This window comes from Terrapene carolina, unplaced genomic scaffold, assembly GCF_002925995.2.
Source record: "Terrapene carolina triunguis isolate 2854851 unplaced genomic scaffold, T_m_triunguis-2.0 Scaffold130, whole genome shotgun sequence".
NCBI classification, from domain to species: Eukaryota; Metazoa; Chordata; order Testudines; family Emydidae; genus Terrapene; species Terrapene triunguis.
In genome coordinates, this window is record NW_020664481.1 from 25,198,188 (window position 1) to 25,217,223 (window position 19,036).

General features: G+C 43.1%; 1 protein-coding gene across 1 annotated transcript in view; it reads left to right on the forward strand.

Annotated features, from left to right (window-relative positions):
• The first annotated feature begins 118 nt into the window (after positions 1-118).
• Positions 119-19,036, forward strand: part of SLC12A4 (solute carrier family 12 member 4) — a 75,335-nt gene continuing 56,417 nt past the window's right edge. Inside the window, exon 1 of the mRNA XM_024219438.2 lies at positions 119-321. Within this exon, the coding sequence (XP_024075206.1) occupies positions 180-321 (142 nt within the window). The 5' untranslated portion in view covers positions 119-179. The remainder of the gene's footprint in view (positions 322-19,036) is intronic.

Consider the following 19,036-nt stretch of genomic DNA (forward strand, 5'->3'; position numbering starts at 1 on the left):
GAGCCCCCCAAGCCCCCCCGCAGAGGGAGCGCGGCCGGCGGGCTGGGTGGGGTGGCGGCGCTGGGCGCCGGGAGGAAGTGACCGCACGGGGCTGGAATGCGCAGCTGGCGGGGGAGCGCGTCCCGCCCGGCTGGCAGCGATCCGCGGGGAGCCGGAGCGGCGAGCGGGGCCCCGCCGAGATGCCGCACTTCACCGTGGTGCCGGTGGCGGACAAGCAGCGCGGGGACTACGACAGCCTGGAAGGGCTGAGCTGGGTGGACTACAGCGAGCCGGGCGGGGCGCGGGGCCCCGCGGACCCCTACGACACCGCCAGCGCCGAGGGTGAGTGGGGCAAAGTTCCCGCAACTTCCCCGGCCCGCCGGCCTCTCTCCTCCCGCGGGCGGGAAGCGCCGCGCGGCGCCCGGGATACCAAGGGACGTGCAGCCTCTGCTGGGGCGGTGCCGCGTGTGTGCGGGGTGGTGTCTGGAAGGGGGTCCAGCCCCCCGGGGGCCGCTCTGAATGGAGGGGACTGGTGTCAGGATGAGCACAATGAAACGGGGACAGGCGATTCCTGTCCCGTGCAGACAGAGGGTGGTGCAGCCTCAGGAGAGAGGCTGTGGGTGTGTGTGTGCAAAGCCCAGCTGCTCGCCGGGAACCATGGCTCGTTACATCAGCTGACGCTGTACGCTCCACTTCTCCTTTCATGAGACTGAGAGAGTGAAACTACCCACTTAAAACCCCCTACCCCGAACAGCTCCTCTCCACTAGCCCGTGGGCAAGCCGGTGGCCTGTTAGCAGCTCGTTAAAATCTCTTCTTTCGTTACTTTAAAAGAAAAGGGAATGGGACTACTCCTGTGAGTAAAGTTACTCATTGCTTGAGTGTGGGCAGGATCGTTGTCTGCTCTCTTTCAGTGTTCCTGCTGTGCCCAGTATAATAGGACCCTGATTATGCGTCGGGCCTTTTGGCCACTATTTTAGGAAGCGAAGACAACAGTAAAAGAGACCCACAGTAATGGAAATGGTTCACAGACTTGTACATGCTTATTTATTGTTGGTAACTAAAAAGCTACGTGGATGGAATATTTGAATCTGGATTTTCAAATCTTTCCTTACCACTGTTGCCAAATCTGTCTGTAATAGTGAGGCGTGTGATGTTATTGTAAAGATTTACTGAGTGAAAAATCTTGTCTATGACAAACAAACAAAAAAACCCACAGTGGCTAACTATTCTAGCCTTTTGTAGCCTAAGGATGCAATAAAAAAACAACAAGGAGTCTGATGGCAGCTTAAAGACTAACAGATTTATTTGGGCATAAACTTTCGTGGGTAAAAACCCACTTCTTCAGATGCATGGAGTCAATGCAATCTTAGTACAGTATGTGAAAATCAATTTAGATGTCACCGTTTTGTTTTTAAAATGACGGGTGATGGAAGTTATTTTTGTTCTGTTTTCTTAGACATGACCTGATGCAATTGTATAATGGGCTATTATCTAGAAGTGGTTTTTAAAATGAAATAATATGCTGTGGCTGGCCACCAAACAGTAGTTATGGCTAGCCTGTCTGTGTTGCACTGACATTCAGCGAGAGACAAGAAATAATTTTAGTTACAATGGTTTTTCTCTGACGCAAAAAGACGGTATGCCCCTACAATTAAAAAACTAACCCGTCCATCTGCTCCTGGCCCCATTCCCTCCCTCTCAAAACAAGTTTTGCTCTCAATCACTTGTTGATACTTTTTGTCTTGAAATTTAAATTTCTTAATGAGGGAGATTCTAGAATTTATGGCCTAATCCTGCACATGGAAGGATTTTTCATGATTTGTGATGGGAGTGTTAAAAGCTGACATGAGTAAATATTTAAGTGCTCTCAACTAAATAAACTCACGATAGACACTATAGCTAAATAATCTAATCTCATGTTACTGTTCGCTTTTCCTATTGTGGTTATATACTCTCATTCATTTGGTCTGCAGGTCTGACAGCTATTTTTTAATGTAAAATCAGTGCTTAAATAATGTAGCAAATACTCTGTGCATTGTCTCTGGGCTACTTTTACAGCTGCTTCTGTTAGGCATAACTGCATCTCATTAGCAGTTAATTTATTTAAAGAAGGCAATCTCTTAAGAGGGAGGGGCCTACCCTGGGGGCTGATGGTGGGGAAATAGAATTTTAATTAGGCCACTGTTCAACTGGTTGCTGATGTCACTGTTTAGCCTTTCTGGATGTTTCACTGTGACTTTTAAAATGAAATGGAATTTAAAAGACCCAAGGTGAGTGACCAAAGTGGCTACAACAACACTGCAAGCAACAATGGAATTTTAGACAGGCAAAACAAATAATAATCTAGCTCTATAAGTGATCAAAACAGGGAGGCTCCAGATGCAAGTGACCATTGCATTCCAATGTGGCAGACCAGGGTGTGTTGTAATACCTGTGCACACTTCTGAGATGCTTAATTAGTGTGCCATTGTAAAATGCCTTCAGGAGTAAAAATCCTTTCACAAGCATAGCAGGGGGATCTCAATTCAAAAGCTTGCCATGGTATAGGAAGATCAAGTATGATTCTAGGTTTTTTAGTACTTTCTAAAATGTTATAAAGTGCACATGCTGGTGGAGTTCAAGCTGTTCAGAACTGGATTTATCAGGCATCCAAGGTCTTTTGAGGGGCAATTTCCAAATACTAATTTTGGACCAGTGAAAGAACACTCCCAATCCCACTCTCAATCCAAGACCAGCACAGATTTAGAAGACTTCAAATACAAAGTCCAACAGAACTATTCCAATGAAAGCAACAATGGTATGGTAATGTGAGCTTACATTCACACACCCGCTGATATCCCATTCCTCACGATAGAAGAGAGTTTCTCAGCTTCAAAGAAATGTCTTTATTCATCCACATCCTTCTTATCTGCCATATAATCTACAGTCTCTTGTGAGAACACGCTAGATTTTCTGCTTCTGCATTGGGAACTCCAAACCCAAATTCATTTTCTGCCATGATGATCTCCACTTGGTCCAAACTGTCCAAGCCCAGGTCTTTCATAAAATGGGTAGTTACTGTGAGCTTTTTTGGATCTCTCTTATCATACTTCTTCAGGACATATAGAACAGATACCTTGATATTCTCCAAGGTCAGAGGTGGTGACGCAATGGTAACATACCAGAAATCCGGTGCTTCCTTAGCTGCCATTCAGCTGCTGCAGAGGGCGCTAAGTGCTGTGTGACTGGAGCCACAGGTGGGGGGAGCTGGAGCAGGAGGTGTTGGACATGGGCTGAGCAAATACAGACCACCTTGATAGTCTTGTGGTTAAGGTATTGGTCTGGAATTTGAGAGTTGTGGTTCAGTTCTGGGCTCAGCTAGAGGCTTAGTGTTCACTCTTGGGCAAGTTACTTTGTGTGTCAGATTCCCATCTGTAAAACTTTATTTTTCTCTTGCCTCCAGGTCTTCTTCTGTCTTGTCTGTTCAGGCTGTCTGCTTCTCTACTGGGTTTTAGATTTCAATTTCTATTGTTGAACAGCTTGCTAGACAGATGGGTTGGTGTCTGCTGGACTAGTTCTTAATCCTGAAAACCTTCACTCCAAAAGGTCCTAAATGCTTTTTAGGGATTATCCCTCACCTGCAAAAATAAATTTAAGGCATTAACCCATAAAATGTATTAGTCCTTTAGGCCTTGTCTTCACTAGGCAAAAAAGTGTGTTCTTATCTCATGTTAATGAATGTGTGGTAACTAACATAAGGTAAAATCCAAGTCAGGGTGGATAAAAATCAATGATTTTTTCAAAAAAATTGGATTTTTTTAATTTAAATCGGATTTTTTGATAAAATGCTTTTTGAGGAAAAAAACCTATCTAAAGATAGTTTTAATTAAGATACATTATAGCTCAAAGATATCTTATCATGGAATAGGGATTATAAATTCTAATTCTATAGTATGAGACAATATATTCATGTAATGTTTAAGAAAAATTTTGTAAATTAGTTCCAATAGTTCATGGAGTAGGGACCCAATTTTATGGGGTTCCAGGGGCTTCTGTATAGATTATTTAGATTAATCTTTCTATCTACCCAATGGGGTTCAGTCTGGAAGATACCATCAGAGATGCTTAATTTTGCAGTTCTCAAAATGTGGATTTGTGTCTCCAGAGATAACATGCTTGTTAACCAAAAATATTTTTAAATAAATAAATAATATATAGAGGTGAGAAATAACAGACCTCAACATTGTTGTCTCTCTGCAAATTCATGTACACAGAGTCAACCCCTTACCTCTTTCTAAAAGTGCAAAGTTTCAAAAAGTTCAATGAATAGGAGATTGTTGGGGGCGGAATAGATGTGGACAAGGAGAAGATATATGTTTGCTGATGATGTTTTAAAGAAAGTCACACCAGTTAACTGGTGGAAGTCACTTAAGCACTTGGATTCAGAGACTCTTGAAGTGATAATCTCACTTTTAACAGAAGTAGCTTCTTCTGCCGGTGTAGAAAGAATATTATCTTCCTTTGGACGAATTCATTCCAAATTGAGAAATCACTTGGGACCTGAAAAAAAGGGAAAGCTTGTTTTTCTTTTCCAGATTATGAACAAACAGGGAAATGAAGGTGAAGATCACTGAGTTAGCTGCAGAAGCCAATATTTTAAGTTTCTCATGTTGACCTAGCTGACATAGTCGATTTAATTTTTTTTAAAAAATATTTCATTTAACTATTTTAGTTAAAAACAATTTTAATAAAAGCAAACCTGATTTTAAAAAACTTCAGTGTTTAAATTCAAAAATTCATATGCTTGTTTTGTTAAAATATATGTTTGCTGTTGAAGAAAAAAATCCAGAATACATAACATTGTTGTTTCAGTTAAATAAAACAATGTAAATGTCTGTCTGGTGATGTTCTCCTCCTAATACAGCACGGCAAGAAAATCCTCTAAATATTAATGATTAACCTGTTGAATTGGAGATAGTTCACCTCCCAATGACTTCATAAATATCTGCTTCAATTACCTTTGGTAAATGAAATAACCAAACAATCATTCATTTTCTGATATAGCTGTAAAACTAATCTGAAAAGTTTTCAAAATAAATCACTTTAAAAATGTATAGAGAGTACCTTCTAAAAATAAAACCTATGTCTATCTCTGAGTTGTGAAGACTATGTATTAAGGTTATAACAACCAACAAGAATGCACTTTTATGTAGACAACCATGATTAAATCGAGTCTTCCTGACTAGTGATTTAAATCATGATTTAAACCATGATTTAAATCAATTTGATTTAAATCAAATCCACCCTGATCCAAGTGAAGACAAGGCTTTTTGTAGTTTTAGTGTGAGTTAGTCTTTACCTCAACCAGCTACGGGGGAGTGGAGCCTGGCTTGTATCTTCTCCACTTGATGGAGCAATTGATCACTTCCTGCCCCCATGTTGGGGCTGAGTAGGAATGACCACTGGGACTACTAGGGCCTGGTCTACACTAGGGGGGTGGGGGGGAAGTCGATGTAAGATACGCAACTTCAGCTACGGGAATACCGTAGCTGAAGTTGACATATCTTATTCCGACTTACCTCCCGTCCTCACGGCGCGGGATTGACGGCCGCGGCTCCCTCGTCGACTCCGCTACCGCCGCTCGCTCCGGTGGAGTTCCGGAGTCGACGGGGAGCGCGTTCGGGGATCGATATATCGCGTCTAACGAGACGCGATATATCGATCCCCGATAAATCGATCGCTACCCGCCAATACGGCAGGTAGTCTGGATGTACCCTAGGAGTTACTGCTCCATGTGGGTAGAGAAGGGAAGAGAGCCCAAGCGTTTGGCTGTGTCCATCTTGCTCCACTTAGCCACTGCTGAAGTTCTGAAAGCAACTTCATTTCCTATAAAAAAACAAAAAAACAAAAACCAGCTGTCTGTCCTGCATATTGGCAGGCTGCCATATCATAGCCCTGAGTGTGCTGCTTTTTAGACTATTACACAAAAATGTGCCTGAAGGGCTACAGCTGACGTACATATACTCTGAAGCTGACAAATGTCCGGTGAAGAGTCTGTGTTAATGTGTGTTGTGCTGCTTCAATATTTTTTTGTTTTGTTTTTAGCTGTAACTTTTTCCATTTCTGTATCCCCCTTATAGTATTTATATGGGCTGGATCACATCAGCAGGGCATGGGCATAAAGATGATGAATGACCTTGCTCCTTCTACTGACATGTTAGCTCCTTTCCTCAGGACCCACAGCTTGGAGGCTTGAGGAAGGGGGAAAGGCTTCACTCCCCATCTCCCAGTGATCTCCAACCTTGTAGGTAAGGCCCTGGGAAGTAAAGACCCACTTACTACTACTGTTTTCGGAGCCCAGCAAAGGGGAACTCCAAGTCTGGGGAGAAGTCACCTGGCCCTTTTTTGCTCCTGCTGGGTTCCATCCTTTTGTGATTGCACAGAGGAGACAACTCCCCCCTTTGTCTCTTCTCTGCTTCCAAGTGCCTCCCTCCAGCTTAATGTAGAGATGTAGGGGAGCATCCAATGGATGGGAAGTGCCAAGTAATAAGGCACATGCTGAGTGAGGGAAGCTCCCCTAAGGCCGGCAGTTCCAGCAGGAAACCTGTGAAAGTGAGCCGATTGGAACTGAGGGGAGAAATGGGCCTGCAGGGAATGTTCCAGGGTGTTCCGCGGCAGTTGTGAGTATGGATTGTGAGTAGGACACTGACAGTTGGTGGGAACTGCGACGCCAGATAGGATGTTATATTTCTGTGTAATTGGAATGCGTCACTTTACAATTTTAGTTGGCGATTCTCCCCAAAGTGCGTGTGTCGTTAAATGGGCAATCCATGAATATGTGCAGGGGTTGTCTGGCAATAAGTGTGCTGGCACATTATCCATTTCCTTCATGTGGCCCAGTGGAATGATCCCTGCCACCAGGGCTAGAGTGGTGAAACTAAGTACAGTTATTTTTGTGAACCTCTTGCTATGGTAGCTTGCTAGTAAGAGCCATATTTAAATGCTGCTCCGGGTAGCTCAGTTTGACTGATCACGTGGATGGCCAAAAATGACAAGTTATGGTATGACTTTATCATGGTAATGCTGACTCTCAATTGTAGTAATGTTGAACTAACGGGGAAAAACCACTGGCTTTGGTTTTCAGACTGTTCCTTAAACACTTGTCTCATGCTATAATACAGCTGTGTGACTTTGTGATTCTGGGGGAACTTAATTTGATCCCTCCCCTCCCTCAGTCCCTGTCTGTTTGCTTCATGGGTTTTTTTGCTTTTGAATGTTTTATTTTGTTTTGTATGGGATACGTTGCCATCTTATGGTGGTATAGCATTTGAACATTACAGTTTCTTGTCAACACTAGTTATAAGCAAATAAAGCGCAACACAAGTAACGCATTTTAACAAAAACATTTAATGTGATTATTTAATTCTATCAGTTGGTTAAATTGCTCACTTGTAAATAAAACAAATCCTTCTCACTGTTTATGACTAACCATGACACCTTCCTTCATTTGGAGGAGGGATGTAAGTGTGTGAGCCCTGCTTTGTGTATCAGCAACAGTAAGAATGCACACACCTGGCATCCCTCCAACATTTGAGATAAAGCTGGTGACTTGGTTGGGTTCTCATTTAAAAAGGGGCAAAGAAATGTTTTGAACGATGATAAAACTTCTGTCTTAAAGCTGATCTTTCATAAAGATTATTACTCTTCCCAGACCTCAGAAGGCTGAGCTGTTCACCTCCATGATCTGCTTGACTTCTGCCAGCACAAGTCTGACAATCTCAGATATGTGCCCTGTGGGAAGCTGTTTATCTTTCAGTGATGTGTGTGGAATCGAGACTAATAAGCTTGGTGTCGCTGACCTAGTTTGGGCAGTGGCCACCTCTGGTTTTGCCAATGCACTTTCACGCTTATTTGCCAGTTGTATTACAGCTTTTGTTGAACCCATGGAACTCAGTGAAACAGTGCTCTGACCAGCCTGGAGCCTCTCCTCCAGAAATGGCAGGCTAGTAGTATGCTTACAAGTTGTATTGATGTGTGGAGTTGTTGTTGTTTTTGTAGTAATAGGTTATGGTGGCCTGATACAATATAAATAACTTAGTTGCAAGCTGTTTTTTTTTTTAAGGAGAGTAAAATGATGATACCAAGACCATATATTTTCACTTTAATCTTTTCCCCAAATAGGTATTTTAAAAATATCTGATGACAATATTTGCTTTTAAATATAGGTTAAATTATTGAAGTAACAGCTCTTAAAACTTGGAACACAGCTCATGTAAAATGTGTATGAACATTCTTATAGTGTATGTAGCATTTTTTTCATTCCAAAAGATTCCAAAGCACTTGACACTTTGGCAAAGTCTGGAGACAGGAGAAAAATTGGCCTTTTTAATGAAATTAGACATCTTAACTAGTGTGTACCCACAGAATCTTTCCTATATACATATATAAAAGCATTACTGAAATTCAGGTATTTTGGGGGCTGAGGGTAGCGGCCATATGGATAAACAGAGCCCAATCCCCTACACAAATGTGGTTTTTGTCTAGATGAAGAGACAAACCTATTTTTACGCACTTACCCTTGTCATTCTTCATGTTACTTGAAAAATGTAGACTGAAGCCAAGCAGGAGGGCGTTGGGGAAGATTCTAGGAAGCAGCTCTACAGGGAAGCAGAGTGAAATAACTTTGGAATGTGGAGTGCAGTGTTACTTCCAATAATGGTGGAACTGACTCCTATGTGATTTCTTTATCACTGTCCAATGATAAATGCCATGGGGCCTTTGTCTAAATTTACCTACTTTTCAAAGATAAAGGGCTAAATAGCTCTGCCAAGGAAGTCACTTCAACCCACTTTCTTGTGGTCTCCATTTGTTAAGTGGTGATAATGATGCCATGTAAGGTGCTTTAAAAGCCTTAGATGACAAATATAATGTGAGTTCTACGTAATGTTTATTATATAAACTCTTGGCTCAAGGAAGTTGAGATATTTCCAGCCTGATGCTTTGATCTGACTCACCCCCTTTAGCTACAAATACAATATGAATGTGATGCAGAGCCATGCTGTGCTTAGGTGCCAGAGTGATAAATACCATAGAACCACCTTGTAAACATCCATCTAGGATATAAAATAACCTGTAATGGAAACTGAGCGTCTGACACTAGATTGTATGAGGTTGAACTAAAAAACTCTCCCCTCTTTATGAAGTCAAGTGTGTGGTCTGGTTTATGGGCAGCTGGCAGTTACTATAGCAGTGGTCAAACTCAGGGGCCAAACTCAGGATGCAGCCTTCAGCATTCATGGGCAAAGGTCTGCAGACTTAGTGTGCTGATAAAGATAGAATTGTGATATGTGGAAAATGGAAAGAGTGGAGAAGGGCTTCAGGACTTACCCAAAAATTGAACACGACTGAATATGGTGGAGGAGAAGGCGTATTCATTCTTCTTGTGGTTCAGACAATCTGAAAGCAAAGGTGTTGCCTTGAGATTCTCATGGGCACCCCATTTAGTGTTGCCCCAGGAGACTAGTCAGGTTTCTGAAGCTTTAGTAGTCTGCACTTTGTCATGCTTACTCTATATGTATAGCTGCTTACTTTAAAAAACCATGCTCCTGTATAGCCTGTTTTATACGCCTCTCACATACGGCTTCTGATTTCTGTGGCGCAGTAGCTGAGGTAGCTGCAGCTGTGGTGCACTGAAGGACTCCCATTGCCGGCTGCCAGCGGATTCCTTAGCTAAATTTAGAAGAAGCTGCACCTTTTTCTGGGTTCTCTGGAATTTAAGTAATTTGGAAGTGTCTAGGAAAGATTGTTCTGATGCGTCAACATTAGCTAAAAACAACCCTCTGATATGTCTGTTGGGATGTGTGCGGTGTAAAACAAAAACTCCACCGCTCAGTGTTTATAACTGTGATTAGAAAGCTTAGCAAGGATATGCAGAGAAATGGATTTTCTTGTTGATTTTTATCTACAAATGATGACTTTCAGTGATTGGCTGACTAATGAATGTTTCAAACAAGAGAGGTCAGACTCAGAGGGGTTCCTTACATGCTGAAGCAGTGGGAAATTTACATCAAACAGAATACTTTTTCAGGGATCCTAACTCAGCTACTGGTATCCCTAACTTGTTCTTTTCCCACTTAAGCTCTGCTTCATATAAAACTTTATTCTGTCCTCCCCCCGCCCCCTCCGCAGCTTGCTTACCAGTGTAAGTGGTACTGGTAAGTACTGGTACTGGTAAGTGGTACTGATAAGTACCAGTGTATTTCATTAAAAGTAAATAGTAGCATCCTTTCTCCTTTTCCCCACTCCAACAGCTAAGTTTCATGATTACGGTTTTATTGATCTTTTAAAACTTGGCTTTTGCAGTGAAGCCCCATGCTAAGTGGAGATTAAGACACTTTGCAGCCCTATTGGCCAGCAAATGCAGCCAGGCATAAACACCATTCACTCAAGTTTAAAAAAAACCCCCTACTGCTCATTATTTTCTTTTTTAGTGTGTGTAACGGAATGGGGGACACTCAGTGCCACAGAGAGATAAAAACACTTTGTGGTAAGTTCTTTTTAAATATAAAACTTCAGGAACAAGCTAAAAACTTAAATTTATCTTGACAAAGTCGTTCAAGATAGCTTTCCCAAATTTAATAAGCAGATTTTTTTTTGTAATGCAGTAAAGCAAATACCACCGTTTCTGTTTGTGCAACAGACTTATTTGATGAATGGGTTTGTTTTTGTATTTCTGTTGATTTGGCTGGCAACATCTTTATTTCTGAATTGTTCCTCTTTAATAGTGAGCCGAACGTGAATAATGATGGACAAAATTAGTTTATTCTCTGTCTTCCTTATGACAGACTAGTGAAAGCTATCAGTGCTATTGTTGTATTATAGTTTTTCCCTCTTGATATTCCTCAGGAAACATGTATTTTGCCATGTATGTAGAGAGCTGTGTACATTAGTTCTGCCAGCTGTGGTAGATATGATTTGAGTGTTTATGGCATATTAAGAGAGACAAGATGAGTGAAGTAATATCTTTTATCGGACCAACTTCTGTGGGTAGCAGTGACAAGCTTTTGAGCTACACAGAGCTCTTCTTTAGGTGTGCTTATGGCATATGCAGTCAAGTAAATTCTTCCAGAACGAATGCTTTTGAAGCAGGCAGCAAAACAGAATGCTGTATGTGAGTATTAAAGTCTTGTAACTAAATCAGGTTCTTAATTTGTGAATGTCTTTTCTCTGTCCTGTTTTTAATGTGTAGGAGTTTTCTAATATTCAACTAAAACACTATGGCTCAGTTTCAGACAAGAATGTATTTTAATCTTCTAGCTTGCAATGTCAAGTTTTCACTGTTAAATAACTTGCCTTTGCAAATATTTACAGTATAGAGGTCTTGGTGTATGAGGCTTTTCTTTAGCTATCAGATTAACTGTAGGAAACAAAAAAATCCTCTCAATTGGTGTCTTAATTTATAATTTGTAAATTCTACATTCCTAACTCCTTAAGAGTATGCACTTGTCCTCAGTGTAAAAAAAAATTGGGGAAACTTTTTAAAGATGTTGTTCCCATGACTGTTACAACATCACCTGTAAATTGCCTGTCATAACCTTATTTCTGTATGTTTTCTGGTTAATAAATTTTTCATTATAATTTAAGCACTACTGGCAGCTGTTGAGGACTAGATTCAGGTACCCTGTTGAAGAGAATAAGGAATCTTCATAGTAGTCCAAACAGCCATATTTACTTATTCTACAAATGCTTTATTGGCTGTATAGATGAGTCCTCAAGTGATTTTTGTATGCAAAATAGCAGCAACACTACAAAGGCCAGCGTGCTATGGGGAGGGGTTTGTTATACAGAATATCATAAGTAAGAGAATCTCTTGCCAGGTGTGTGAAACTGCTTCCAATCACTAGCCCATTTACATGAATTTATCAGACTACACTTTATAAATGTGTGTAAAATACAATGTTAAATTGGACATAAGTTTTTTTTTATAGGTTTTATCTTGCATACTTCAGAATCTTTTACACACGTGCTAATCTTGCTGCCTCACAATTAATCCCAGTTGTTATGGAACTAAATCTCAAAAGAGCAACAGCAGGAACAACAAAAGCTTCCGTTTCTTGGAGATGGGCAGCTCTTTAACATCCAAGTACCAAACTTGGCACTTTGCGGTAGCCGCTCAGATGGAGTGTGAAAGGTTTTGACTCCTTTCAAGCCAGTTACCAAAAAAGAAGTCTACAGCATCTAGAGCACGGGTACACTAGAGAGTTTCTCTAAAGTAGCCGCTCTAAGAGAGCTCTCTTCACTCCAGCCCCCGTGAGCGGCAGAAGCTATGTTGGTGGGAGAAGCTCTCCCATCCACCTAGCACTGTCCACACGGGTGCTTATGTTGGTGTAACTTATGTCACTCGGGGGTGATTTTATTCACCCGCCTGAGCAACGTAATTTATGCCGATAAAAGCTGTAGTGTAGACATAGCCCCAGAGCTCTCTGCTGCAATGTTGTTGCTAATGGTAGGTGTACCTTGGGGAAAAAATGTTGTTATATAATTCATTTCTCCTCCCCATGCGTGAAAAGATTATTCTGTAGATCCTACAAGAGCACATTCTTCCAGAGTGAATATGTTTGACTTTAAGTATTTCTGCTCCCAGTCTGTTCACAGACTTTGTTCTTTAGCAGGTTTGGTACATGTTAGTGGAGTTTGTGGATCCTACTATCACAGTTCAGGGCAACTGCACCTGTGTTTCCCCTCATTGGTTCAGCAAGGGCACTCACTCTCAGGCTTTCAGCTCCTCAACTGTGGCTTTCTTGGGTGAAGACCCTCGTCTTACTCCCTTCTGACTGGGCTACTTCCCGGCTGCACAGTTCCCTGCCTTCACTGTGTTATTCCCCGCAGAGACAGGCTGCTTACTTTCTTTTCAGAGACGGTTAACAGGTGTAATTGCTCCAGTTATACGTTACCACACAGTTCTTTCTGTGCAGGCCTCTTAAGGTAAAAGCACTACAGAGAAAACATTAACATCGATAAAAGAAGCAGCATGCCTGCTAATAAACTTACTAGACACCATCTCAACATAGGCTCTGGAAGGAGCCTAGCACCCTAGCCTCAGGGGTTTCCTTTGTAGTCACAAGTTCATCGCAGCTTCAGCTCAGAGCTAGCACCCAGTCTTTGGGGCCTCAGTAGGCCCAGTCTTTCCAATCCTACTCTAAGGATTGGGGCGCTCCGTGGACCAGGGATACTGTCCATTGCTAAGTCAGGAAGAAGGCACTGAGCCATTTTAAAACCAGGCTATTTATCCAAAAATCCTTTTAGGCTCTTGGTCACTGGAGAATCCAGTTTGAACTGCCTTCCTCTCTGGAGGGAGGTAGGTAGGTGTGTGTGTGTGTGTCTACAAAGCACCGATAACAGAGGAAATATATTAGCATCCCCCTCTTCCCAGAGAAGAGAGATAAAATTGTACATGTGTTATTGTGGAATTTTAATAAAGTGGACCCCTGATTCAGTAAGGTTTAACTTTATTGAATTAAGTTCATTCAGGATATTGCAGGAGACTGCTATAGCTACTGCTTATCAATATAATTCCGTAAGCGGCAGAATGATAATCTGTTCTCTCGTGGACTTCAAGTTATCTACCCTGATCTCCATACTGGAAGTTTGTCTTTATATTTTTGGTATATTGATATTGGTCTATATTTGTAGGGTATTTTTTTAGTAACAGACACCTAATTCAGTGGATTATGGCCCCTGCTGTGTGGTAGGGGTTTAACTTTTGTAATCATGACCAGTGTGGGGCTTGGAAGTGCCAACCAACCTTTTCCTGTACTCCTGTGTGTCATTGTACGCCTTCCTTGAAGGACAGCTGCCTAGAACAGTGTGAGGAATCCATTTCCATGGAAATATTTGGCACAACAAAATGTTATGCTGAGTTACTGATGATCTTTTAATCATTGTTCTGCTCTGTATGCCCACAGGCATATATTTGCTTGGCCGGCAGAGTGGAAAATTAAGTGGTAGCAGCCTTAAGAGTTTTTGCCTGGATGTTTGGGAAAGGATTTTCTTTTTGGTACCACTTGCAGGATTCTGAGGTCTTTGCTTTACTTAAAAGCTATTGCTACAGTTGCATTTGTCTCCAGATTGTTCCAAAGTTGCTTAGATTGATAGCCATGCTAAATTGTACACGCACCTCAAGGAGCTTAGTGTGCTCATTACTGTATGATGTCTGAACTAGTGGTGAACATTTGTTCCATTGTCACACTTGTATACTATTATGTACTGTTATAGGAATGAAGAGAAATAGTGTTTTAGCTATTTGACAAATGCTGAATTTTTACCAGTGATGGCTGTACTAATATGGACGTGACAAGAAGGATGGTCTGGTGATTAGGGCACTAATTTGGGACTCCAGACACCCTGCTCTACCACAGTTGTGCTGAGCTATGCAGGGTCCATGCATCTGCCAAAATTGATGGTAGAGACCAAAAAGCGGTGTGTGGAATTCTGGGAATTTTTAAAAGGTGTGGAAATTACGGGATGCGGAAAGCATTATAGGATGAAGAAAGTGGAGTGGTGGGAACTTGATTATAGCTCTCAGAAATCCCTGGGCAAACCACTGGTATCCCACAAAGCACTGCAAAAATGTTCCAGAAGGCATTGAGCTGGACAGCAGTGTGGTTCATACTGGGATACCTTCCCATGATGCACTGCATTTTACCTCGATGCAAGCACTCATGGTAAGTGCGGTGTTGGTGCAAGCATCCAAGTATGCACATGCCCAAGCGATATACAAAGGTCAGCAGCTGAACACCGACGTAACTCGCGTTGACAGAACTTTGTGTTGTTGACGTGGCCTAAGATGTTAACGCAGCTTAGCAACGTGTTTAAAATACAACTTTTTTCCCAATGAAGACAAGGCCCTTGGGCCTCAGTTCCTCATCTCTGAAATGGGGATAATAGAGTTTTTCTAACACTTAGGGCTGGTCCACACTGGGGCGGGGGATCGATCTAGGAAACGCAACTTCAGCTACGAGAATAGCGTAGCTGAAGTCGACGTTTCCTAGATCGAACTAAGTTTACTTACTGCGGGTCCACGCGGCGCAGGCAAGCTTCCCCGTCGACAGTGCTTCCTCCTCTCGGCGAGCAGGAGTTCCGTAGTCGACGGGGGAGCGCTTCTGGGATCAATTTATCGCGTTCAGATGAGACGCGATAAATCGATCCCAGAAGATCGATCTCTACCCGCCGAATCGGGCGGGTAGTGTGGACCTACCCTTAGAGGTATTGAAGATAAATCCTTTAGCAAAAATAGAATCCAGACATCTCAGCCTTATGGTTTTGTACTGCTGCCCATCACCATAGTATCAGAGCAGCTTCAATGTAAATTCAGTAGTAATAGTGAAGTGGATTTTACGGAGTCTCCAGCACTTCTGCTATTTTAAGCGGGGGGTGGAGGGGGGAATCTCTGCTGGGAGAGTGGGAGGCGTAGAGTTTGTATTTTGGGTCTTATTCCTTTTTTTCTGTTGGTGGGGGTTTATTAGTTAAAAGGGGGTGTCAGTGCTGAGTGCCATTCTTATGGTGGAAAGGATTTTTTGAAGATGATAGTTTTGCAGTGTTTCCTAAACACGGCTAGACTCTGGATTTGCCTGATTGCCTCTAGAAATTTGTTCTATAGTTGGGTCCCCTCCATCCAGAATGCTTTATTCCCAGCTCTCACATACTTTGTCCTGGGCTTGGTGATGTGCATTGTCCCAGAGGAGTGCAGCTGTTGTGTTGGTTCACAGATCAAAATTTAGTCTTCAATTTAATTGGGGCTTGATCCATTAATTGCTTTGAAAACTAGGACTGCAATTGACTGGGAGAGATTCTATAGTAGTGGGGGCCATATAAATACCTCTGATAAATAGATGAAACAGATATGTGTTTAAATAATACAACATATTCGTTCTACTGACTGCCTTTGTAATGCCAACAGACCCCGGTCGTCGGGATTGAACCCGGGACCTCTGGAGCTTAGTGCATGAGCCTCTACCGCACGAGCTAAAAGCCAACGGAATCTTAGCTAAGGCTCATTAATTTCTAAGGCCTGGTCCACACTACCCCCCCACTTCGGACTAAGGATAAGCAAATTCAGCTACGTTAATAACATAGCTGAATTCGAAGTACCTTAGTCCGAACTTATCGCGGGTCCAGACGCGGCAGGAAGGCTCCCCCGTCGATGCTGTGTACTCCTCTCGCCGAGCTGGAGTACCGGCGTCGACGGCGAGCACTTCCGGGATCGATCCGGGATCGATTTATCGCGTCTAAACCCGACGCGATAAATCGATCCCAGAACATCGATTGTCTGCCGCCGGACCCTCCGGTAAGTGTAGACGTACCCTAAGTGGTCTCGGTGCCACTAGATGAGACAGAACACCACACCCAGGTGGTGTGTGAGTTACACGTTAGCTTCCTTTTTTTCACAGATGAAAGAAGTCACACTTTCCCCCTACAAACTAGCTGCCAGTCTCCATCTTTTTGCGGTCCCTACTTACAGCCCAGTGCTTTTTCTTATTCATTTTTTATTAAGCAGGTCCTGTGTATGAGAAGTTACTTAATTAGGGCATCAGACGTTGTCTGAGAAAATATGTCTTCAGGGGAGTCAGACCATTGTAATTTTGCCTTTCATCTCCATTTCAAAGGCAAAAAATTCTTATTACACGCCATTTGAAGCAGTTTGTTTTGCTGAACTACGGTAACTCTCCGAGAAGGCAGACTTGTTGAGGCTTGCTATTGCATACTTTAAATTGCTGATTGCCACAGTAAGAAACAAATTTTATACCTAGGAGCCACACACTTTTATAGCAGCCCCACCTTGTGCTGAGATCCTGTCTGTGCTCCCAAGCTAAACAGCCTTGAACTTGGTCTCTGTATGCAAAGACCATCTCCGTGGAAACTCAGGGTGTTGCCCAGGTAATTAGTGGATCATTACTAAACCAGGCCTCAAAATACAGCGCTCTGCTGGTACCATCTTTCAGAGAGACACAACGCTTATGTGCATTAAAGATACTGCTGTACCTTTTGTTTTTCATAAGGCACTCCACTAGCCCCGTCAAATTCAAATCTGGTAATTCTGTCTTTCAAATGCCTTCTTGTCTATTAACTTTCTGGCCTAGATTATCACTTAGGCTGTGTCTACATTGCCACTTTCAGAGCTAAAACTTGTTGTTTAGGGGTGTGAAAAAACACCCCCCTGAGCGACAAAAGTTTTAGCGCTGAAAAGTGCCAGTAGAGACAGCGCTTTATCCCCGGGAAAGCTACCACCATCGTTTGAGGTGGGGTTTTTTTAATGGCTGGGAGAGCTCTCCTCCAGTGATAAAGCGTGTCTACACTGCCCACGTCACAGTGCTGCCGCGGCTGTGTGCTAAATAGCTGCTGTTTAACTCCAGCTGTGGCCTTCATTTAAAATGGTGTGTGAAATCATTTCTGTATAGCTTGTATATGAGTTTAAATTTGAAAAGAACTTCGGGATAAATACTGCTCCCGTGACAAAAAGCCCCATCCCAATTATAAAGTTATGCTACCCTAGCCACAAGCATCCATTGCTAAAGGGTGCAGCTTTCTCTTGAGCCCCAGGCGCTCCTCTGAAGATGGAAGAGCTAGCAAGGACCTAAAATGACCAGACTGGTGGTAGAAACCTCAGCGTTTAAACTGATACTGACCATGTGCAGAGAGAGAAAGCTAATAGTAATAAATCATGGGTACCTATCAGTTGGAGCAGTATCCATTCCACTTGTCCTCTGTAGGGCTCATATATTTACAAGTCTATCTGGTAGCTTAATTAAAAAAAACCCAAACAAACCTTCCCTCGATGATCCTGGCTGGATTAAGCTTATTCAAAACAAATTATTATTAATTTATCCTGTGGTGGAGATGCTTCCCGGGTGGTTTGTGTGGAATGGTTTAGGATTAGAGCCACTACGTAAACGTGAACTGTTATTTGAGTGCTGGGGGTGTGCTTAAGACTACACAGAACACAGAGGAAGACGTGATCCCTGCCCCAAAGAATTTATAATCTGAATTTGGTGAGCTGGCCTTGCTTTCTGTGGTGCATATGGAATATGGTGTTCTTCCCTCTGGACCTCTTTGCTAATTATGGAGTGCTCCCTGCAGTTTCCCTTTAGCTTGGCTGGCTACAGTGAACAATCTCTTCTAGATGTTAATTGGCACAAAATGTAACAAGGATTAGCTAAAACAATTTTTTCCCCTTTGGAGGAATAGTGGTGAGCAGCTACTACGTTGTCCAATTTATATAACTGGATTGTGAATCTGAGGTTACTCATGGGTTTGGGGTTTTTTTTTTGATCGTATACAAGGGAAAAAACAGACAGCTTGGGGAAAGACTGAAACAATTTTATTTAAAAAATTCTAACACCTGATTCTTCTATGATGGGGAATACATTTTTCTGATTGGAAATCATAGAATCATAGAACTGGAAGGAACCTCGAGAGGTCACCTAGTTCAATCCCCTGCACTCGTGGCAGGACTAATTATCTAGACGAGGGATGGGCAAACTTTTTGGCCCGAGGGCCACAGTTGGGTGGAGAAATTGTATGCAGGGCCATGAATGTAGGGCTGGGGCAGGGGGTTGGGGTGCAGGAGGGCGTGCGGGGTGTGGGACGGGGTGCGGTGTGCAGGAAGGGGCTCAGGGCAAGGGGTTGGGGTACGGGGTGCATCGGGGGCTCAGGGCAGGGGATTGGGGTGCAGGAGCAGTGCAGGGTGCGGCAGGGGGCTCAGGGCAGGGGGTTGGGGGCTCAGGACGGGATTGGGGTGCAGGAGAGGGTGCAGAGTGCAGGAGGGGGCTCAGGGCAGGGGGTTGGGGTGCAGGAGGGGTGTGGCAGGGGGCTCAAGGCAGGGGCTAGGGGACTCAGGGCAGGGGATTGCGGTGCGGGGTGCAGGAGGGGTTCGGGATGTGGGCTTTGGCCTGGCATTGCTTACCTTGAGCGGCTCTGGGGTGGCAGCAGCACACAATGGGGCTAAGGCACGCTCCTTGCCTGCCTTGGCCCCATGCTGCTTCCGGAAGTGGTCAGCATGTCCGGCAGTGGCTCTTGGGG